The following is a 24,478-nucleotide window of genomic DNA, read 5'->3' on the forward strand; positions in this document are numbered from 1 at the left end:
GTTGAAGGATTATTACATTGTGGTATAGAGAGTGTGTGTCAGATTTGATAGTCTGTGTGTGTGAGAGAGAGAGTGTGTGATTTGTAAGCGTGTGTGTAGATAGGGAAATGTAAATGTGTGTGTGTTGAAGGATTATTACATTGTGGTATAGATAGTGTGTGTCAGATTTGATAGTCTGTGTGTGTGAACATATGGGGAATGTAAATGTGTGGGTGGGAGGAATATTACATAGTGGAATAGAGAGTGTGAGTCAGATTTAATAGACTGTGTGTGTACATGGAAAATGTAAATGTATGTGTGTTGAAGGATTATTACATTGTGGTATAGATAGTGTGTGTCAGATTTGTAAGTGTGTGTAGATAGGAGAATGTAAATGTGTGGGTGTGGGAGGATTATTACATCGTGGTATAGAGAGTATGAGTCAGATTTGATAGTCTGTGTGAGAGAGAGAGATTTGTAAGTGTGTGTAGATAGGAGAATGTAAATGTGTGGGTGTGGGAGGATTATTACATTGTGGTATAGATAGTGTGAGTCAGATTTGATAGTCTGTGTGTGTACATGGCGAATGTAAATGTTTAGTATGGGAGGATTATTACATTGTTGTATAGAGAGTATGAGTCAGATTTGATAGTCTGTGTGAGAGAGAGAGAGATTTGTAAGTGTGTGTAGATAGGAGAATGTAAATGTGTGGGTGTGGGAGGATTATTACATCGTGGTATAGAGAGTATGAGTCAGATTTGATAGTCTGTGTGAGAGAGAGAGAGATTTGTAAGTGTGTGTAGATAGGAGAATGTAAATGTGTGGGTGTGGGAGGATTATTACATTGTGGTATAGATAGTGTGAGTCAGATTTGATAGTCTGTGTGTGTGAACATGGGGAATTTAATGGGTGGGTAGGAGGAATATTACATTGTGGTATAATAAGTGTGAGTCAGATTTGATAGTGTGTGTGTGTGTGTGGAGATGGGGAATGTACATGTGCGGGTGTGGGAGGATTATTACATTGGTGTATGGAGTTGTGCGAGTCTGTACAGAGTATTGAGATAGGGCATTCATTGTGGGATGAAAGCGTGAGTGTGTGTGTAGATCGGCGAACAATGTACATGTGTGGGAGGGAGGATATTGGATTTATGTACGAAGAGTGGGTGATATCAAATCCGGTGTTGGCCTTGGTGTTGGTGTTGAAATGTGGATTGCTTCCCCTTGCTTCAAAACTTATCCAGAGTTTGTAAAACTGATCCAGATCACATTATTGACATCTCAACAACTAGTGAGTGACTTTTCGGGACCATCTTCATTTTAGGTTTGGTGTTATAATCGTGTCAAAGTTGACCTAACACCAACACCAAAAGGACAACACTGAACTTGAAATCACCCAGTGCGAGTCTGTAGATTTTGTAAGGGATGTGTGCGTGTGTGAGATGGATGTGCGAGTGCGTGTAGGTGAGATAAATCTAGATGCGTGAGTGTGGGAATATTATTGCATTTGTGTATATAGGGGAGGATGGGTGAATATGTGTATATAGAAGAAGGGTGAATGTACGCACGTCTCTGAAGAAGCGATAGGTAGGCAGTATGTGGGTACATGCATACATACAGTACATACATCATGGGAGTGTTCACATATATGGCTAGAGAAATAAGCTTGTCCTCGTATAAAGTGGGAGTTGTGTGTGTGTGCGTGTGTGTAGGAGGGAGGGGAAAATGATGGTGTGTATAGTTGGATGATATGGTGTCATGTGAGAAGGTGGGATTGGTATTTGTGTGTGCGTGTGTGTGTGTGTGCTATCTGTAGGTGTTTGGGGGGTTATGTATTGGTGTAAATCAATGGCTCATTAATTTTCATTTCTAATCTTTATCATTCAAATTTGCCTAGATTCGTTACAATACCACGGAAAGTGGAGATTTTGTTGAAATTGAGCTTGAAGGCGCACTGAACACTGACGTCATAATAGGTGGTCTCTCTCCGGCCACAACTTATCTATTTGAACTGACAACGTGCACGGTCACCTACGGGTGCTATGGGTATAGCACTGCATTGTCCGTTCTTGGCACAAGTAAGTCAAAAATTACTATTTTTCCCTGTGTTCTTGTTATGGGTTGTTCTAATCTTAAATGAGTAATTACTTGTAAATATTGTTATTTTTCATGATTGTTTCAGTAAAGGTAAGTAAAACGGACTCATAAATTTTGATATTTATATTCAAAGTGTGTTTCACTTGGAAGAATTGCTTTGTTATATTACATTTGAATAAAATTAATAATAAGTGTCATACATTTTGTCCATATCTTTTGACCTTGAATAGCCACTTGCCCTACCGATTACGAGCTGGGTCCAAACGGTCATTGCTATCGCTTCAGGATACTCGATCTCGGCTCGTGGTGGCCGACCGGACGACGGACATGCGACAACGTGGCCAACTCCGATCTCGTCATCGTCAATGATCAAGCGGAACTCAACTACCTGACATCACGATCGGCCGAGATCAATGCCAATATGACTTGGTGGGTCGGTAAGTAAAATACTAACTCTTTTTTCCCCTTAATCCTTTATTTGTTTGGCTGGCAGTTTGTGCTCTGTTGAATACAGGTATATAAGATATGGGGGAGGGGTAATTCGACCCTTACTGAAGAAAAGTATCCACAAATGAACTTCTCTAAAATATTAAGAATATTGATAGCCGCGGGCAAGGCCGGGGTGCGAACACCCCCACGTCCCCTTTCACTGTAGGAAAAAAAAAGATATCAACAAAATTAAAGTACTTTGCATGCTTTGAGGAAAACAAATATGATATTAAATGATCCTTTTTATAATAGATCTGATATATCTGGGGCAATATGAGGAGTTGACGATGTCTTCTGAACTTAAACAAGTATTATCATCATCGGAGTTAATGATACATATAGAATACACATACAGCCACGGACGAATATCCGAACGCTGAACCCATAATTCAGGAGGGGGTATTTGTTGTTTACCCCCCCCCCCACACACACACACACTTGAATAGCATGACTTCACGGATTTACGTCATTGTATGCACCTTAATGTTTTTTTTTATGTCCCCTTTACAGGCTATTCCGATCAGTCCGTAGAGGGCGATTGGCGATGGGTCGATTGCACTGAATCAACCGAATGGCAGAACGATCTCTGGGCCGATGGTTCCCCTGGCGGCGGGAGTGAGGACTGCGCTGCTCTTCAACCAAGCGGTGATCTCGTTTCTCTTGTGTGTGACGAAACACTGAGTTACATCTGCGAAATATCACCAAAGGGTAGGAAATTTTCATTGATTAAATTGTTCATTTATTTATTCTTTATTCATTCATTCATCTTATTCATTTAACTATTTGTTTAAAGATTTCGTAATCCTTGTCAACTGTATTTATCTATATATTTCATTAATTTATTATTTTTTCTATCTATCTAATACTTATTTATTAATTTCTTTGGACTTTTATTTACACAGGGGAGCATAATCGTAGATTTCAAAATTCCTTTCTACAACGGCTTTATTTACGTAAAATACACTCCCTTTTAATTGTATCTTATATATTTATATTCCATTCATAGTTGTTGCTATGCTCTCATCATTGATCATCCTTACAAGAAAAAAGTCATAATCAAGATATTCTTACCTACTCCTTATGTTTAAGTTTCATATAGTTTCTTTTAAAAAAAGTAACATTTTGACTGTTATGTAAAATATCCAATACTTCTCTGCTCTTGTTTGATCTTCACATCTCCACTATTTTTCTAAAACATTTTCAATTTTGGAACTTGTTTAATTTTCTTACCATATTCTTAGTTCTTTATTCCATTTATGCTTTCTTCCCCTTTTACTACTCTTCTCTTTTCTTCATTTCTCTCCTTTTTTAACGTTCCCTGCTTTTTCATCATTAGCTTATCCTTTACGTTTTTATTCACCCACGTTAATTGTTGTACCTAATTTAAACACTGGGAACGATTCTCACGCTCTTAAAACGGGTAGTGAACTGTGTGTAGTCTCATTGACTGTGTGTTATAAATACATAGTCTTACCATATATGTTTTAAGACATCTACTAATACTATAGACAATGAATTGACCTCTAATTGTATTTGTAAAGAGAAACTAAAATGTTTTAAGAGGAAAAGTAACTGTTTTGCTACTTGATAATATAATTATTGCGGTATAAATGTATTTAGTAGATAATTAGCAAGTTATCATTCTATATTACTATAGTAATATAGAATGGACTACACTGGCATTATGGGTCAGGAAACTGGCCAGGTATGGGTAGTTGAGGACTCCAGATGGTGTTATTGTTTTGCATCTGCTTTAAAGGTTTCGAGCTCCAAGATGCAAACCCAAGTAACCTTGCCGTTGTCGCCACGCAGACAAGCATGATGGTCACGTGGACGCCGTCTGACACCAGCTGTGACGTCATAGGCTACAGAGTACGTTATTGGCTGGCAGATGAAGCCAACGCTGACGTCAGCTTCGGTACGTATTGAACGGGGAGTGTTTTATGATGCAGATGGTCAGTGATTTCACTAGTTTGCTTTTAGTCAATAACAAGCAAGGATTTCGGTAGCTTGTCACAGTGGAAAACGCCATTTCTTTCATAAAATACACCATTCGTCTTTCACTTTACACAAATAAAGACAAATGTTACTATAAAATTGATTTTATATGAAATTCTAATTTTTGTTTACTTTCTGCATCCTCTCCTCATTAAGGCCCGATATATAATACATAAATAAACCTAATGTCATGTAATAAAGTACAAAAGAACAAGTGGGGGTATGACATCATCAGCCCACATAATGAATATTCACAAAGACTTGCCTAAAACTATTTTACCGGAATAATGCAAATCTTTAAAATTCAACAACTTCGTTATTTGTTATCTGATTTTGATCATATTTTCAGCATTTTGCCTTGTGAATTTTACTCTATTCATGGAGATATAAATATTTCCAGACTGGACCATCCCTTTAGAATACTTACCCCGAACAGATACTTAAAATAATTATCCTAAACATGTCAACTTTAAAAGAGGAGGGCGAATGACCGTTGCCAAATCCAAATACATATTTAAAGATAACGGCATACTTTTGCCATTGAATTAGGGGTCGTGTCAACTTAGAGCACATTTCTAAATATAAAATTGAATAAACATTTATATATATTACCCTGACGTGGTACAGAGATGTTGGTACCATGATTACAAAGCTATTACCCGTTATAATTGCTAATACCTTTTTAGGATGATATCGCTGTTATCAACTCAAAGACCAAAGTCTATCTTCAATCACCGTTAATTATATTTACAAGGTATCTTACGCCGTAGTATTTTCCTCTCTCTTTAATAGCGGTCAAGTGAATCAATAAATTACCCGGTTTTCTGTGAGATAGAAATAAATAAGTTAAGAAAAAAAACGCCGTGAAAAGTCAACTTATAGGGCCCACATTCAAGCAAATACAAAATAATTGTTTGGGAAAAAAATACAGTTTTTAGTAGACAGAAGGTATTGTGACTGGTTTGGTCATGTACATGTGTATATGTTCCCTACAGAGAACCAAGTGGAAATATGTAAACATTACGAATTGGCAATTCATAGATATGCACGTCCGTCCTATTTCCGGGAGCGTCGTATAATGATTTCTTAATTCTTTTTACATTTCATATGTTACCTAAATGAGCTAACAAAATATCATTCCTCGAGCACTTCCTGAAATGAAGTAAGATGGAGGAAAATGGCGTTCGGACGTATAAAAAGTCAACTAATAAAAGTAAAAAAATATATAGGATTTGTATAGCGCACGTTTCCGCCTTGTTAGGTGCTAAAGGCGCTAAGCTAGTATACCGACTACCGTGCTAACAGCTTTTTGAGAAATGACATCCTGCCGGTACCGATTTACCTCACGTAAAATAAAAGTAAAATCATGTGGAGTTGTCCTTATCCATTATAGTTTTTCTGATTTATTTATGTAGAGCTGGTATACGGAGGTGATCAAAATAGCGCCACCATCGAGGGTTTGTTGCCAGACCGCATGTACAACGTCACTGTGGGGGCCTTCCTCAGTCAAGATTACGAGCTCTCACCAGTTGGACCCGTTTCGGTCAAAACAGGTTTGAAAACCCTACTGAAAGAGCATAGTGTAGCGCCATGTGTTCACAGTGTAATTACAGTGTGTTTAGAGTGTGTTCACATTGCGTTTACAGTGTGTTCACAGTGTGATCAAAGTGTGTTCACATTGTGTCCACAGTGTGTTCTAATTCTGTTGAAAGTGTTTCCACAGTGTGTGTTAAAAATGTGTTTACAGTGTGTTTAGTGTGTCCACAGTTCGTTCAAAGTGTGTTCATTGTGTGTTTAGTGTGATCAACGTTTGTTCACAGTGTGTTTACAGTGTACTCACATTGTGTGTCCACAGTGTGTTGAAAGTGTGTCTACAGTGTGCTTATAGTGTGTTCACCGTGTGTTCAAAGTGTGTCTACAGTGTGTTAACATTGTGTTTACAATGTGTTCACATTATGTATACAGTGTGTTCGCAAAGTGTGTGCTCAGTGCAGGGGCTCAGTGTGACAGTGTGGTAACAGTGTGTTCAACGTGTTTTCAAAATGTATTTACAGTACATTGTGTTCTCAGTGTGTTCACAGCGTCTTAACACTGTGATTACAGTGTGTCCCAGTGTGTCAGTATGTATTTAACGTACGTTCACAACGTATTAAATAAATTCCCACCTCATACATACACATTAATAGTCCAGGATAGAAGAGGCGTAACCTTGTTTTTTATATATATTATACAATATTTTTTGATGGTTTCTTGTCAATTCGAGGGTGCTGATTACGAATCTGGATGATGCCACTCGTGTAACCTTGAGCATTTTCCACAAATTGGCAAAATTCAATATGGCTGCCAAAATATGCAAGTTACCCATAAAAATCCTAAAATTGTCTGCACATTGGCGATGAAATGCATGGAAGCGTGTGGCAGGAGTAAAACACACTCTGAAAAATAATTTTTGACAAAATATTTATTTTCCTGATATTCAAAATGGCCGTCATAGTCCATTGTATACTCTATTATAGGGAAAACTATTTCTCACAAAAATGAGCACTAAACCGCAAAAAATCGCGATACATGAACGAAGTAATATATGCAAATCATCATTACTAACGAGATATATCATTTATTATGTCATAAATGGGAACATTTTTGTATTTTGATGTCTAAAATGGCCGCCACTGGCCCAAACAGTATTGCGTACAATGAACCTTGATATGGAAATCCATCATTGTCATAATTTTTCCTGCAGGATATTGGCACAATGCCATTTGTAAAAGGAAAAGGGCACACCCAATATTGTCAAAACTATATAGTGTGTAAGTGTACATCATATCTCGAAAACGTTTTGAAGAAAACACGCGCTTTAGATGTTGGCCTTAATTGTGGTTGATTGGGTAAATCGCAATTCTTTGTACACTGCGAAAACTCCGGTGTTGGCTTGACACCAGCCCGGAATCTATATATGTCCACACCAGAGAATTTTTAAATACACTGTAAAAAATATTGGGCAAAATTTTAACCAGCACGATGGTAGTTATGTATCCAACCAATTTTGGGCGGTATTTTACCCAATGCGGGAAGCGTATTGTCCAGTAAGGTTAAAAAATAAGCAGAAATTACTTAAGAATTAGCAAAATTTTCATCACACTGGATAAATAATAATGCCCAAAAGAAATGCCCAATGGTGGTTGGATACATAATTACCATCATGGAGCATTTTTACCCAATATTTTTAAGAGTGTAGCAGCAGTTTCGTTTTGGTCTAACACCAGAAAGGTGTTTATATAACACCAATTAGTTCTAAAACAGCATCGGTTTGATTCCAAACTGGTGTTGCTTCAATACTTCTCTGGTGTGGACATATATAGATCCCGGGGTGGTGTTAAATCAACACCGGAATCAGCACCGGCGGTTTTGCAGTGTAAGACGGAGCCCTGATTGACACTGTCAAAGTGTTCAAAAAGAGGATTCACATTGTGTTTTTCACTGTGGGACAGAGCGTTTTCAACAGGGAATCTTCCAATCCTATGATAGTGATGAAGACAATAGGCCTACATTGTAAACACTGTAGTGTTAGAACTGACACCAATTGGTGTTAATAGAGGACCACACCCTGAGGTGTTAAAATAACACCCTAGAGATTGAACATAACACCAAAGAGTGTAAATGTGGGTGTTGTAATAACACATATAGGTGTAAAACTAACACCACCAATATAACTCCGGTGTAAATCACTGGTGTGGTCCTCTATGTACACCGGTTAACACCACAGTTTTTGCTGTGTTCTAAAAAAAATAATTATGAAAATGAATAACAATGATAACGAAATGATGTGATATTTTTGTTTTATTGAAAAACATATATATGATTACCACTGGTGTAAATACTTGCGGCACATCTATTGTTCATGGGATAATTTATTTTTCCACCCACCCCCCCCCCCCCGTCGCCTCTTGAATAGCATGACGTCATGGATTTCACCCGTTACGATTTGTTTAAAAAATTGATATATATATTTATATATCTTTTTAAGAAAGCGCTGCTTGCTAATTCCATATTGTAATCACACTCCCTTTGCAGTCGCTGCTATCATCCTCCAGTGTTCACCCACCACCATGTCAGTACGAGTCCCCCTGGAGCGGCTCGGCGGCGCATCCCTTGGAACCGACCTTCAGCTGATGAACGATGGCAACTGTCAGGGAGTGATATCAGAGGATGGAATGGCCATCGTTATCACCACAAATCTAACTTCATGTAATAACGAAAGACGTGTAAGTACATTTTTATTCAAAATTAAGAATTAAGTTTGATGCGTCCCTTACAGTGTCAACTAATTTTGAAATTAAAATTTCTTTGATATTCTTAAGGTTAACACTAATATTTTATTTCATCTTTTTTATTTCTCTTTTACATACGGCTTTTATCTTTGATTACTTGATATGTCCTCTTTTAAAAATGTGCCTATACTGGACTTTAAATGTGAATGTATACAATTAATATGTACAATCGGCAATGTGAACAAATTGTTTATTCACTTTGATAGCTTCATTAAACTTTGAATATACTTTATCACTATCAACTTTACATAATACCCACAACTGTTCTAACTCTATTTTAATGAGTGTCACTGTTGGTCAGGTTTCATTTTTACGAATGTGACATGACCACACTAAGCCTATGCTCATGTTTTACTTAAACTCACACAGCAAAAACTGTGGTGTTAACCGGTGTACATAGAGGACCACACCATTTTACACCGGTTTTAAATTGGTGATGTTAGTTTTACACCTATAGGTGTTATTACAACACCTTTTGTTGTTACATTTACACCCTTTGGTGTTATGTTTAATCTATAGTGTGTATTTTTAACACCTCAGGGTGTGGTCCTCTGTTAACACCAATTGGTGTCAGTTTTAACACCGCAGTTTTTACATTGCATTTGTTCTGTTGTAACACTCTTCCACACTGTGATTTGTCTTATTCCTCCTTGATATGTTCACATTATTTCCACGGTAAAAACCCCATCCGTTAAATAATCCAGCTCATGTTTCTTTATCTAATTTGATCTTCACTTTTTCAACCACTTTCCAAATGATACTTTTGATTTGATTTTTTGTTTTACATTCCACAAAAAACCTACATCTTTAGCAAATGAGAAAATAATGACAATTACTTTCACTTATTTACAAAGTAATCGTGGTAATATCAAATTAATTTGACGAAGATATAAGTGAAACAATGTTGAATTTGCATTTTTTCTTCACCGTCATCAAATTATAGGAAGATGCCACGTTCGAGTATTACAGCAATACAGTGGTTGAGAGAGAGTACGGGGTTGTCACCCGCGTATCTGATGTGTATATTCCCTTCACCTGCACCTACAACCGAACCGGGCGAGTGGGACTACGCTCGTACGAGCTCAAGAACTATCGTCTCAACGTCACCGAAGAGTCCAGCGGCCAGTATGCCTTCGCTTTGGATATATATAGGTCAGTTTATGATTTTAAGAAATTCGTACCCATATTTTTAAGATTGATATCTGTCGGGTTGAAGTCGTTCAACAATTAATGGGTGTATCTGCAAGGTTTTTGACAAATCTCTTATTACAGTGTATGGCAACATTCCGGCAGATACCAACAGAAAAATATACGGATATAATATTTCATGAAATTCTGTAGGTGTTATAACTTATCATTTTAATATTGCTCTTCGTCGAAAAAGCTTTAAAGTAGATGTCCTCTGTCTCTTGTTAACCATTCCCCTTTTATTTCTTATCTTTTGTAATTCAAGATTTATTGATCCTTTTCATCAAAATATACATGACAAAACATTCATGATATAATGGATCACATATAAAAGTTCATTCCCTTTTTATGTTGCTGATGTCAATTCCTCTTTTCTGTCGGATAAATCGTTATTGATGTATAATCCTTTGGATTTGATTTTAAAAGGGAGTTTAAGGGTGAATTAAAAGTAGGCCTACATCGACACTGTAAAATATGTATTTTTTTTTAATTTTGGGTGATATTGGCATTCTCAAGCCAAAATTCTTTGTTAACATAATATATAATCAAAAGAACAAGTCATTTCTCAGGACTGCTTCCATTGTGTCAATTATTCCACTTTGTTGAAAGGCCAGTTTTGACAACCTGGATTAAAAAGGGTTAAATCTAGGGTTAGCGTTAGTGTTTGGAAAAACATGACGAAAATATGGTCAACCGGATAAAGAAGACTTTGAATTATATATCAGTGAACAAATCTCAATATTGATAAGAAGTTATTTTCTTGAATTGAATTGACTTGTTTCAGAGATGAAGGTTTTGAGGAGAAGTATCTTGAAGAAGACTATCCTGTCGATATGGATCTCAATGATGACCTCTACTTCGGTGCTTCAGTTCCATCACAGGAAGGGACCTTGGACCTGTCAATCACCCGTTGTGTGGCCACGCCCTCAAGTTCATTCAATGACGACCAATTCCTTTTTATCGAAGATGGGTAAGTCTGATACAGTTCCCGGCATGGGATTGAACCTGATGGTCAAGAGGTCACGTGACGCCCCAGCCACACTCACGAATTTACCTTAAAAATTTTCCAACATGTACTTTTTTAAAGCTTTCCAAAACTAAGATCACTTCTTCATTATTATCATGATTATACCGTAATTTTTTGTAATTTCTTGATTCTTTTGTTACATTAATTTTTTGTTGATTTTATGTGTATTTTTATGTTTTTTTGTAAAACATTTGTCAATTCAGCTCAACATTTGGTTTAATAAATCTTGAATCTCTTGAATCTTGAAATATCATTAAATTCCTGCTTGTTGATGAAGAATAATTCATATTAATTGATACAATGAATAGAGGATACAATCAGTACACAACGTACGTTATTTCTATATAAATCAACCATTTTCAATACTTGTTGGCTTGAAACTTTTCACATATGGCTAGGATGTATTGCTCAGGTAAAGTGTTTTAATATCTACCCAAGATTCTGTCGTAATGTTAAACTATGTATGATCCGAATGATTTGTGATCGTCAACTATATACATGTAGTTGTATCTTACTATTTACCATTACATGTGTGCTCTTTCTGTAAAGTCACATGGGTTGGAAAGGAGGTGACATGACTTTTGCTACGGCGACAATTGCTCGTCTAAGACCGTTAGGATTGCAATAGGGTTTAACGTTGGTTTAGGGTTATGTATAGGACAGGGTATAGTAGTAAATCAATGGTTGAAGTTGGGTCATTCCATTAATGTGGGGGATTACAGCGGAGTAATTGTTGCTGGAGCAAATGTCATTTAGTTAATCTTTTCCTTTCCCGGCATCCAGGTGACTTTCCTTATTCTACTGTTTGTACATATTGTTTACATGTTTGGTTATGTCGAAGAAAATAATAATAAACTAGATAATGTATAAGTTTACTATTTTTTATCCTAAGCTTTCCGTGTCTTCCTATTTTTAAAATAGCTAAAATTTTCTGTCTCCTCCCCATATTTGAACATTGTCTCTTTTATTTCTTTCCTTGTCTATTAGCTGTTCTGTCGATGAAGGTACAGCAATCCAACCGGATGAGCTTGACTTCGTAGGGGTCACGATGAAGACCTTCCGGTTCGTAGGATTAGGAAACAGAGTAAGTATAGGGAACCAAGTATAGGGAACCAAGAAATAAAAAGGACGGGAAGAGAAGATCCTCCTCCTAATGAAGCCATTCTAAGGTTTTTGTTATGTTAAATATTGTAAACAATCCTAGACTATTGATCTATCTTGCGCGGATCTTACAAAAGTACAGCACTGCTGGAGAGAATACAGTGTCACACTGTAAAAAACGCTGAAATTCAACAGTGCGAAAATGTTCTTACACTGTGGACACCTAGACAATGTGACTGTTCACAGCGTGTTCACATGGTCGACAATGTAGATATGTGATTCACACTGATGAAGTGCTCGAATTTAACAGTGTGAAGGTTATCTAATATTGCATTCCACAGTGTGAACACACTGTTCTTTCAAGTAGGGAGTGATCGGTATATCATTTTACATTAATTAAATCAATTAGTGCAATTTATTTTTATTTTTATAAAACATTTAACTCCCTCTCTCCGTAGGTTACGAATTTCCCTAGAACACAGTGTCACGCCGTTTTTTACAGTGTGAAACCATTACCATACTAACAATAATGAAAAATTATTACATTATATTATTATTATATTATAACAGTTGAAGTCACATTTTCACATTGTCAGTATGGGATCACAATGTAAACGCTCACCTTGTGTTTCCAATTATTTTTACACTATCAAACTTGAGCAGTTCACACAGTCCTCTATGGGAACACACTGTAAATGCTCATACGGTACAGTGTGAAACTGTTAATTTTGAGCATTGTAACGTTGTGAGTCGAATCTTCATTCCACAGTTTGTGAACACACTGTGAACCCTCACTCCGTAGAAGTGTCCACAGTGTGAAATTATCTTCATAATTGAACTTGAGCGGTTTTACCATGTTTACACTGTACTTTTCACATATTCCACTATGTGAATACACTGTGCACCATTGCACTATTATTTGTTTTGGCGTCATGCACCTGTGCCTGGGAGGCGAAAAGCGAATTGAATCACTATGACCTGCAGGTCTCTCCTCCCGATATAACTGATTGGGGGGGAATGCAGGTGGACCACTACACCAGGGTTTCCCCGACTCGCATATATACGAATAGTGCAGTGGGTTCTTCACGTGCAAAGGTGGTGACTCTCCTCTACACGGGGCCTCCATGTAACGTCCTATCCGAGGGACGGAGTGTTTTTCATTGTAACATAGCCTGCATCTATGAAACATGGGAGAAACGTTTACACACAACGCACTGGCTTCAGTCATCCGCCCAGGGTGGACTCGAACCCACGATCTTTGGTTCGACTGGCAGACGCGTTACCGACTGAGCCGACACCACTCTCACTATAGAGGTATCCACAGTGTGATATTACCAGAAAGGTCAAACCTCAAGATGTTGACGGATCCGAGTCCACCAACGGGACAGTCGTATCCACGCAACCCTGATGCGGGTGTGTGAGGATTCCCTCTTTCTTTGCCTGTCTCTCTTTCAGTCAACCCAAATCAGTTTATTCTTACCAACTCTCAATACTGACTATACTTGCATGGCTATTCTTTCTGTATTCTAGGTTTACATCCACTGTGACCTCCTTGTCTGTGACGCAACGAGCGGAAATCTTACTGAATGTGACGTCACATGCCCAAGTGGGCTGAACGGTCGCCAACGTCGTGACGTCACATCCTCGAAATCCACGCTTGCGCGTAAGAGGATTAGCCGTGGACCAATCAGATTTAGACGTAGCTCAGAATCTTACGAACACATGGACTGGATGATAAAAGGTATGCGCATTGTCGATGTAGGATATATTTTTTTTCTTTTTCAGTCTATACACAAAGAATGATCGATTGATAACAAATTAAATCGAATTATAATAAAACGTAATGAAATGAAATGGAAACCTTGTGAAAATCAATGCTTTTTAAAGAAGTATTCTGATAAACAAGATATATCAATACAAGATACAAAGTTCAAGAAATATATAATATACAAATCATCATATCATTCTTGTAGAAATTAAATATAAATCCTTGTAAAATATCAGTGTTTTTATCAATATTGTATTGAAAGCCTATTTCATGTTTTCTTTATTATGTTTTAAAATGACGATATGAACTGTAATCAAATTCATTGGTTCAGACCTATCACGTGATGGGGCATTTATTTTTGCCATTAAGCGGAATATCTGCTTACTGGTAATAATGACTAGTACTACTGACCTGTCGTAATTTTAGATGAAGATTGTTTATCAAATAACAAGGACCCGGCCGTTACATTTAACCATACAATTGCCCTGGCATTGAAAATAATCATGATGATCTCACATACTTGTTACCTTTAAAGTAGCGTGAATGCCCTCAGCAAATCCTCGGGCGTGTTAAAACTGTTCCGAAAGTACCTCGTGCGTGTAACCCTCACTAATCTCCTCGATGGTGTGTACTATGTCTCATGCCTAGTTCCTACTTTCACGATTCGCGCCACGACTAAAACGGTGATCTCAATCGTGGTAATGATCGTAGTGGTCGTATCAAATCGTATCAGATCAGTCTTGGCAATCGTACTGATCGCATAGACAGATTGAATGGTTCAAAAACTCTCACGATTAGGTACGGACGACCAATGTTGGCATTCGTCACGGATCGCGCGACAGTGGGGATAAGTAGTTGGATGATGGTTTTGAAATAATTAGAAAAACATGCCAAGCTAACGATAGATATATGTAAACACGTAGTAGAAAAAAATTCCATTATTTCTAGATTCTAGGAATGTAGGGACAGGATAAATTCATTTTGGGAAGATTCCAAGCGGCGCGCCTCACAAATCAATTCATCTATTTTTCTACAGTCAAACACACGAACTGGTCTCATGAAAAGTTCTTGTAGATTTAAACTGATATTGATTTCAAATTTCTAGATTATGATAAGGGGCTTGAAAAAAATCTCAATTCGATTTTGACCTAAAACTCTCGAGATTCTTTTTGATGCTATATACGGTCGCGCCAACGAAACGATCTCCAAACAGACCGCTAATTTGCCATTCGAAAAAAGTAATAGCTTTGACCGGTCTGACATGTCTGAGACCTGTTGTTTAAAAAAAAACATTATAGCTTTGCCATGCAATGGTAACTTCAATGGAGCCCTTGACTTTGATTGGCTGTTGATCATCGTTGCCATTATCGTTATCACTTCTTCTTTCCTTTTTTGGGGGAGGGGTCAAATAACACGATCTACAATAGTCGAAAAAAAAACAAATGTATGTTTATTCATTCGTCCATAATGTAACCTACCCACTCTCGTTGAGGCTGTGTTCAACCTAACTACTTCGTGCAATGGATCGAACACAGCCTCAATTCGAGTGAGGACAGATTGCCTGATTAACTCATGTGCATGCATCATTTCTATATTGATAAGAATATTTGAATTCAGTGTATCTGTGCGTTTGTTGTTGTTTTTTCTTCCTGTCTGATAACCATATTTTGTTGTGTTTGTTTTTATCTTACAGACGATAAATCCACTGAAACGCAGGTTTCTGCGTTCAACCCGTGGATGCTGGCTATCGTTGCCATGGTAACGATCATGATCGTGCTCCTTGTTACCGTCCTGGTTGTCGTCCGGAAGATGACGTCAGTGATTCGTTCCCAGAATGCCCAGAGGGACGACGAAGCCTCAGTACCACTCATGCACTAAAAGAAAATAATCTCGGATGTTTCATCAAGTTCGAATCTATTTTACTATAAGTTTATTTTATCATTAAGTAATCTGTTACGTCATTTTAATAAAAATCTCACATTGCTACGAATCCCGTGCATAACATGATACACAGTGAATAATTTCATACCTTTCTCGATTCTTGAAGGGATGCTTCATTAATATTAAGCTTAGGACTAATGTTTAGAATATGATTTCGTTAAAGCAATACCAAAGAAATATGCCTATTATTAGGATAATGGACAGGAAGGTTGTTATAATGAAGTTCATGACACTTATGGACATGCTCATTTTTTTTCTACTTCATAGTATATCATGTTGTATAATCAAAATATAAATGATATAGTAACCCTGAGTGGAGTTGATATGTCTTTTCCTGAAAATAGGGCTTGGAACAATAACAATTTTGCATACAAGCAGTGTATTATTTGAAATAGCTAATCGCTAACGTTATATCATGCAAAATGACAGGTAGTTTGTTACAAAGACACAGTGCAAGAGGTCTTAAAGAATGACCATCTAGTATCTTTTTACGATTTGGACATACTCTCTGCAAAGGGCCCATATTGGAGGCCCTCTTTGCAATCTAGAGAAAATTGCTAAATGTCCTTGCACTCTTGGGGAAAGGGGGTGTTTGAAAAACCCTTCAAATCAGGATATTATCTTTTCTGAGAGTGGCTAACATGCAAAGGACTCAACTTGAATCGCTTTGGAGGTAACAAAGAGAAAACATATTCTGGTACTTTTTTATTGGTCGTGGATAAAATTTTCTCTGAGAGTGACCAACATATGAAAAGCATATTTCGTAGATGGAATTCAAGTGGCGATGTCGGGTATAGCTGTAATTAATCTTTGTTTATACTATAAAATTAGTTGCTTATCAATACCAAAAGTGACCAACATAAGAAAAGCATATTTCGTAGATGGAATTCAAGTGGCGATGTCGGGTATAGCTGTATTTAATCTTTGTTTATACTATAAAATTAGTTGCTTATCAATACCAAATGGAAATTAACATGGGTTTGAGGAATGTGGATTAATCAAAATAATGCCATAATTATGTTCATTTCATCTTTTATACCTCAGAGAGCATGCTGTTTTCAAAATAAAGATAATTTAAGAAGTATGACCAGCGTTTTCGTTTTGATTAATTGTACGCGTCCCCCACCCCCTCCCAGCCAAAAAAATCTGCGAAAACCGGGAAAATAAAAACGGAACAAAGTATGATTCAATTATGTCTCGTCTGTGAATATTACCAAGACATGGTATGGTATCCTATGCAGTTTTAAAGACGGAATTACACACGGACATATATGATTTTAAACAAATGTAAAGCATAACTGCGGTACTATTTACAATATCATAAAGATACACGATAATGTGGCATATTCTGTTGGACTTAATGAATATCATATTAATCCATAATCATAATAAATACCATGATTACGAATTAAGTGTAATAATGGAACACATACAGAATTTAAGAAAAATACAAAATTTTAAATTTCGAAAAGAAGAGATGGTATGTGAAGAATGGGATGGGAGGGAGGGATGAAACGCGGGATAGGCTGAAAGAAGTTAAGAAAATGGGAAAGATTGTATAGCACTTTGAGTTTGGTAAATTTCATGAGATGTAACAGTGGATTTTTTTTTAATCCAACTTCTTTCCTCCCATAGTGCTCAGCATATTCAAGGCTTTAATGTAATAACAATGTTTGACGTCATAATTGAAAGTGAAGTACGTCATTTTTCGTTATTAAAGGCCAAATGCATCGATGTTCTTTTCCGGGAGTTGGTGATCTGACGCTATTTAACAGAGGGTTACAAGTATTGGTTATTATAGTGATCATGGTATATTTTGAGGGCACTATGCATAGCATAATGTATTACTGTTCCTAAAACAAATTGAAGTGGGTCCATGACATTTGCTCCAGCGGCAGTTGCTCCGGCGACATTTCCTCCGGGGACAGGATTTGCTCCGCTCCAAATTCCACACACTAATCGAATGACTAACTTCAACCTTGGATTTAACACTATACTCTACCAAGAACTTAACCCTAAAGCTAGCCTAAAACAATATTGCAACACGTTAACTCTACACGAAAAAAGAAGCCAGGTGCAATAGTCGCAGGAGCAAATGTCGTGTCCGCACCATCTAGGCGTATATGGGGTGTGTTTCACAAAGATTTAAGTATGACTTAGATCGCACTTAAATGTCGACGCGTACGTGATATGCAACGCGCAATCTTATTGATCAATACGCAGTAGTGCGCGTCCTCTTGGCATGATCTGACCAATGCTGTCATGCCTTTTATACTGCGCGCAACTAGACATTTAAGTGCGACTCTAAAGTCATACTTAAACTTTGTGAAACACCTCCAGGGTCTGTCTCATAAAGTGTCTGACTGATCCTGGTGGGAGGGATATGAGGTAGGGTAATAATGACAGAGAAGGGAGAGAAAGAAAAGAGAGTCCAATAAAGATAATTCCTACAACTTAAGGGGGCGACAATATCTCAGTGAAATATCCAAAATATTGTATGACTGCTTGTTAAAATAGTACTTCCATAACATTGTTATTCGTTGAGGGGGTACATCTAATCTTTCTTCGCCCCCCCCCCCCCCTCTTTCTCTCTCCCTCTCCCTCACTCTATCTCCTTTTTCCCTTCTATCTCCTTCTCTCTCTCTCACTTACTATTTTTACCCCTTTATGTCGTAACCTTTATCCGAATACAAAAGGATCAATAACACTTGAGTGACCAAAGAAAGAAAAACTATTCAAATGCGAGGACTCCTAACGTCAATAAAAGTACACAAACGGTGTTGTGTGTGCTGTGTAGTTATTCTGAATAGCGTCGGGGTTGAATAACACTTTACACGACGCTGCGACATCTAAAAGAAAGTAAACTTAAAGATTACCCATTTCAACATCTTAGCAAGTGGAACAGACGTTTATTTTGGAATTCTGGAGGAGTTTAATTTACCTATCTCACGTTTCAGTTCCTTTACTGTTCGAAGATCGTCCGGTAACACTGCAGAAGTTTTGTCTGCGTGCATGGTTATTGGAAAGGGATCGCAGGACATTGTCTTCCAAAAGAAGATAAGTGAGGCCAGCCAATTAAGGCCGACCAGCGAATGTTTTGTTTTGCTCGTTAATATGACAGACGTCCATCCTTACACTAGGGAATAACATAACTCTCAAGTACGACTATACTCTATTAAGAGGACTGTACTCAACGGAAGAAGAACATAGGAGTCCATCCAGGCTGAGATCATCAGTCTTATGACAGACCCACCAGTTGAAGATCATTTGGTTTATGGTGCGGAAAAGACAAAACAACAACACGTTGATTTCACGAAATGCTTATACTAGTGAATAACCTGCTGTTCATCCGGGCTAAGCTCGTCAATCCAATGACAGACTCACCACTGTAGGAGATCATTTAGTTTGTGTGTGGAAAAGACACAACAACATCAACAATAATAATATTCAAGTCGTCGTTCTTGAGTAAGATGGAGTTGCATGGTTTGTTTCCAAAACTATTACTTGAGCCGCAACTTCTAATCGCAAATGATTGCTGGTTCCTTACCTGAAGACGTTTCACAAATGTTGTTTACTTTGAGTGAGTATATTTATATAATGTCATTTATATTGTAGGGATTGATTTTGTACTTCTATTTCTTTCCACTCTTAGTCATGAATCGTCCCTTTTTTCTAATAGAACATCTCTCATCTATATTCACCCTTTTCATCCTAACTTTCTATTTATGTACAGCACTCTCTTATACACTAGCTGCTGTACACTCCTCACACAAGGTTCTTTTGTATTTAATCACTCCACCATCCTTCATACAACTTTCTTCACTCCTCTCTCTCTTTTACTCTCCCTCTCCTTCCACCTCTCTCCTGATGATTGGTTATAATATTAAGTTAATGCAAGCCTAGATAATAATTTGCATATAGTTTGAATAGGAATATATCCTTTGTTTGTATATTTGAATATTCAGGTATACTTTGTTCTATTGATTGACATTTATATGAATATTGATGTTCCTAAACTAATTTGAATGGAACGTTGCCTAGAATGCAACAAGGCTTTAATACATTAAAAAAACTGGGAGTTGGTCAGTAAGTTCTCAACCAGATAACATGTCTGCTGGGCTGCCTCTGTGTTAAGAGTTCTAGAAATGTGAGATTTTGTAAGAACCCCGTACTACAATATCTTAATATGTACGAGTGGTATTCCCTGTTGATATCACTCATTCAATGAACAAAGTTATGATATAACCTTGTTCTCAATTATATCTCCATGTGTGGCAAAAATAAGGATGGCAATGTTTGGCTTATTTTCTCTTTTTCTTTGGGACAAATGCTTGATTTTTTTACACTGACAGTTCTCATTACACCTATTCGTCATACAACTTGTCCCTTAAGTAAATTTGATTCTTTAAATTATTATTTTTTTAGTAAATACAAAAATTATTCCCAAGTTACTAATGAAAAATAAATTGCAACTGTATGGAAATTAGTAAGTATGGTCACAAAAGTGATATTTTAATCATTTTTAAATGTGTGCTCTGTACAGCATTGGCATGCCATAGTCCAAACTATAGATTCCCCACAGGCAGGGTGGTTGCAGTGAACAAGTGGTTGATATCGAGTTTTCGCAACCACATGCGCAGACGTTTCATGGAATGTTGAGAATCTGTTTGAAACTGTCCATCATATCACAATAAACAAATTAGAGGTCATTGTCGAAAATAGATGATCAGGGACAGCAGATCTCATCATCACCTTCACCACCACCATCATCATCTGTGAAAGTACTGTTCACCAGGCGTAGTACCATCGTAATTGTAAGATCTACCTAAGGTTCGGAGCTGACGAAAAACTGCAGTATGTCGTTAGTTTTTTTATATATACCGATTTTCGACAAAGACTCTTTTGTGATAAAGGGCCTTTGAAAATAGATTCTCACCTTTCCAGAAATTAAGAGTGTGCGTCGTGGTGCGAAAAGTCCCTATTACGAGGAGGACACCGTGCTTGGTTATTATGGTCATTCAAAATGGAACCTTGAATGGAACCTTGGGGCTTGGGCTTAATGTAGGGCCTACCCTTTTTGTTACATGGGCTTTCAAAATGGGCCATATAAAACAGGTAAAAATTCTGTAACGGTCTCAGAGTACCCTGTGACATAATATTTTGTTATGTTCCCCTACCCTAAATAATGCTTGAAATGTGTCATTTCTGATGATAGTGTTGAAAAATATAAGCCATTTCTTGATTTCAGTATCTTACCCATTTTATACCCATTTCACTGTTCGCCCGCAAGCAGAGAGATCGCCCGACCGCAAAAAAAAAGAATAAGTGATTTTTGCATGTGCACGAGCGAGCATTGTGTCCATAATGATTTGAGACGAATGATTTGAGAGCCGAAAGAGCTGAAAGTATGATATCTCTACTGTTATTGATTATGTAACAATTGGCTGTCCATACTTAAACCACAACTTTAAACCTGAGTTTAAGTTAAACCCGACTTCAGAATACGGGCTATAGTATCACTTAGAATAACCTTCAGTATGATGCTCCATATCATAAAAATTAGATGCCTTGGGGAAAGGTGTCTATTAAAACTACCATACTACAGTGTCGAGACCAACCTCCCTCTCCCTGCCCCCCCCCCCCAAAAAAAAAAATAAAGTTTTAGACAAGGTGGAAAAACCAGAAAAGAAAAGGAAATATGATATTTCTCTCTGGTTAATATTTCGCCCAGAAGCAATAGCTGCCCCTCCAAATTTGTTTCGCTTATTAGGCTACTGCCGGGTACTAACATCAAAACAAAAATTGAGATTACCTAAGAACTCCTCACATTTTCTAATAGCTACCCATAATGCAATATACATCACTAAAGATAGTATTTCAAACCCAGATTCCGCCCCCCCCCCCAAAAAAAAAATGATGATGAATTTTAAATGATGATCTGATAAGACTACAACCAAGGTAATTATTTTTTCTTCTAGAATTAACGGAAGTCTTTCTCTTACAACGTCAATAATTTTATTTTCTTTCAAAAATCATTATGCAGAAGAACTCGGATGTATCGTTCTCACTGGCAATCACCATTAATTTCATGAAGAGGTATACATGGTAATAGAATGGCAACGATACCAGAGGAAGAGCCACACCCACTTGCCCCTACACCAACCCCACAACCACCACCACCACCACCACCACCTGAACCCGAATTACCCCCGTACGCCAGAGTCGATCCTAACAAGACCCCAACGCGTCCCGACTTGGGATCTCCTCCACCGTATGCAAGTGTGGTACCTGAAACATACACGAACAATGCATACGAAGGTGAAGGTCGATGTAATTATTATCAAGGTCATCCACAAGGTCAAGGTCATTCTCAAGGTCAACCTCAATGTCATGGACACTCTCACAGAGGACCACCGTTTCCTAGATATCATCATCATCCGCACAGACATGGCTGGATGGACCAATCCGAGGCCATGCACGATCTCGACGTCGACCACGGATTGTCGACGTCATTCCAACAATACAATCACTGCTCCTACGATGGCATCAATGTAAGTATTTGTGCGTTTCCTCATTTCTTCGGTGTTAGGTTTGAATCGGAATGAAGCGGGCTTGTAGTATTTGCTACATAGAATTATGCTAAAATACAATGTTCGCTCGTCGTGCTCGCCTGCAAACTGATCTACGAGCTTTGTTAATGAACAATGTTCTGTTGCTAGACTTGGACGAAGTCTTTTAAACTAACTATCCTCATACTTTTACAATTTGCTTCTTCCCTACATTTATATTTCTTATGTGAAAATATAGGGCATATCCTTATCATGTTTATGGGCATGCCATGATGAAACGAAAGGTCTGAAGCTCACAAACAATAATTATAATAATAATTATACTTGCTTTAGCGCTTAACACTTACTTTGTCAGAAGTCTCTAAGCGCTCTACAGTATATGCAGCATAATTACCCTGGCTTTAGCAGTGCAGCTGTTACGCGCGCTGCGTTTCAAGGAATAAATTCCTGCCAGGTACCCATTTACGTCACCTGGGTTGAGTGCAGCACATTGTGGATCACTTTCTTGCTGAAGGAAATTACGCCATGGTTACGTCAAATTAATAATGAGCATAATGTTTGAAATAATTATCACCGACTCTCTCAATCATTCTCTATCCCTCCCCTCCTCCTTCTCTGCCCCCCCCCCCCATCCCCCTTTGCCCCATTCCCATCCTTCCATACTATGTACAGATGTCATATCCGCCACACGTGACGATTATCCGTGACAGCCAAGTCGGTGCGCCGGTTAATGTGAACTGCTTATTCGGTTTCGGATCTTTCATTCTCTGTTGCTGCTGCGTGCCGTTTGGAATAGCAGCACTCATCAAAGCAGTAGAGGTCAGTGTAAACGCATGGAGCTATAAACACAGCTCCATGGTAACAGAGAGAGAGAAAAAAGTTAAATTGCCAACTCGTCTACTCATCACATGGTCTATCTTCATTTAATCTAATTCCTTTCCGTCCATCAACATTTTGTCCAACAACTATAGTTGGTCCAATAATCATTTTGTCCAGTCTAATCACCATTGCGTCAATAATCATTTCGTATCGTAACCAGTTGGTCTAATGTTCATCTTATTTCCATTCATGTCGCCCAATGAACACTTAGTCCAATTAGACCAAATGAATTATGGTTATAAGGCCATCTGGTGGTGATGTAGTGAGCGACCGAAATGGCAGTGGATAATGGACGAACTGATGGTAGACCAAATGATAGTAGACGATTCGGTAATTGGACGAATTGGCATTGGACAAATTTGGAACTAAACCGAATGCAACCAATGAACTCGACGAGAGAGTGCAGTTGAGGAGGGGGGGGGGGGTAAGAGCATGGACGAAGGCCTCAGCATTTGGTCAACAAGAATAGCTACAGGATGTACAAGAACATGTCCATGATTATGTAACCAAGGAAGCGACCGATCTGAACAAGGCTGATTTGATTATTCATTGATATATTTGTTTATTTATATACTTATCTTCATTTATTTCATGTATTCGTGTATTTCATTTATTTATTTATTTACTATGGGGGAAGCTATGCAATTCGCAGATTATATTTCAGGATCAACTGCAGTTTCTTCCCGTGAAGATTTTTAGGGCCTGTACAAACGATTTGAAGGGAGATCCAGGGTTAAGACATATACAAATTAGGGTAGTAGGTCTAGTGGGTTTTTAACAGGCATAGACTATCAATTCAATTGAGAAAATAAAAATGCAATAGTTTGACCGTTTTTATTGCTTGGACACAAATCAGGCACTGTATTTTTTTTTAATTCATCGTTTGACCTAAATGATAATCAAAAGTGAAATATCTGATTTTCCTCTTTTGATACAGGCTCGAAACAGACTTTTAGCCGGGGACGCCGCCGGGGCCAGGAGAGCTGCGACATCGTCGAGAATGTGGGCTGGATCGGGGCTACTGATTGGTGCAGTGTTCCAGCTCTCACTTGTATTCTACATATTTTATCATAATACATAAACACTGTAAAAACTGCAGTGTTAAAACTGAC

The 24,478-nt window shown here is 37.8% G+C and overlaps 2 protein-coding genes across 3 annotated transcripts in view; both read left to right on the forward strand.

Annotated features, from left to right (window-relative positions):
• The window catches only part of LOC121417306, a 34,948-nt gene extending 17,946 nt beyond the window's left edge, over positions 1–17,002 (forward strand). The window contains exons 15-25 of the mRNA XM_041610963.1: positions 1,876–2,056; positions 2,306–2,512; positions 3,075–3,272; positions 4,324–4,482; positions 5,978–6,115; positions 8,637–8,827; positions 9,837–10,045; positions 10,866–11,051; positions 12,096–12,192; positions 13,740–13,950; positions 15,671–17,002. Of these exons, the coding sequence (XP_041466897.1) occupies positions 1,876–2,056; positions 2,306–2,512; positions 3,075–3,272; positions 4,324–4,482; positions 5,978–6,115; positions 8,637–8,827; positions 9,837–10,045; positions 10,866–11,051; positions 12,096–12,192; positions 13,740–13,950; positions 15,671–15,855 (1,962 nt within the window). The 3' untranslated portion in view covers positions 15,856–17,002. The remainder of the gene's footprint in view (positions 1–1,875; positions 2,057–2,305; positions 2,513–3,074; positions 3,273–4,323; positions 4,483–5,977; positions 6,116–8,636; positions 8,828–9,836; positions 10,046–10,865; positions 11,052–12,095; positions 12,193–13,739; positions 13,951–15,670) is intronic.
• A 2,357-nt stretch (positions 17,003–19,359) lies between these two features.
• LOC121417307 (bromodomain-containing protein 4-like) lies at positions 19,360–24,478 on the forward strand. Of its 2 annotated transcripts, none has more exons than XM_041610965.1 (4): positions 19,360–19,498; positions 21,965–22,469; positions 23,160–23,306; positions 24,304–24,478. In XM_041610965.1, exons 2-4 carry the CDS (start codon positions 22,032–22,034, stop codon positions 24,445–24,447), a joined length of 729 nt encoding a protein of 242 aa, XP_041466899.1. In that variant the 5' UTR covers positions 19,360–19,498; positions 21,965–22,031; the 3' UTR covers positions 24,448–24,478. The 2 variants fall into 2 exon arrangements, with proteins under 2 accessions (XP_041466899.1, XP_041466898.1); XM_041610964.1 differs by having other exon boundaries at positions 21,962–22,469; positions 24,304–24,477.

This window comes from Lytechinus variegatus, chromosome 6 (genome assembly GCF_018143015.1).
Source record: "Lytechinus variegatus isolate NC3 chromosome 6, Lvar_3.0, whole genome shotgun sequence".
Classification (NCBI taxonomy): domain Eukaryota; kingdom Metazoa; phylum Echinodermata; class Echinoidea; order Temnopleuroida; family Toxopneustidae; genus Lytechinus; species Lytechinus variegatus.

Coding starts and splice junctions, on each gene's coding strand:
- LOC121417307 (XM_041610965.1), top strand. CDS start 22,032: ATGGCAACGATACCAGAGGAAGAGCCACACCCACTTGCCCCTACACCA. Junction 22,470..23,159: donor GCTCCTACGATGGCATCAAT/GTAAGTATTTGT, acceptor TACTATGTACAG/ATGTCATATCCGCCACACGT. Junction 23,307..24,303: donor CACTCATCAAAGCAGTAGAG/GTCAGTGTAAAC, acceptor CTTTTGATACAG/GCTCGAAACAGACTTTTAGC.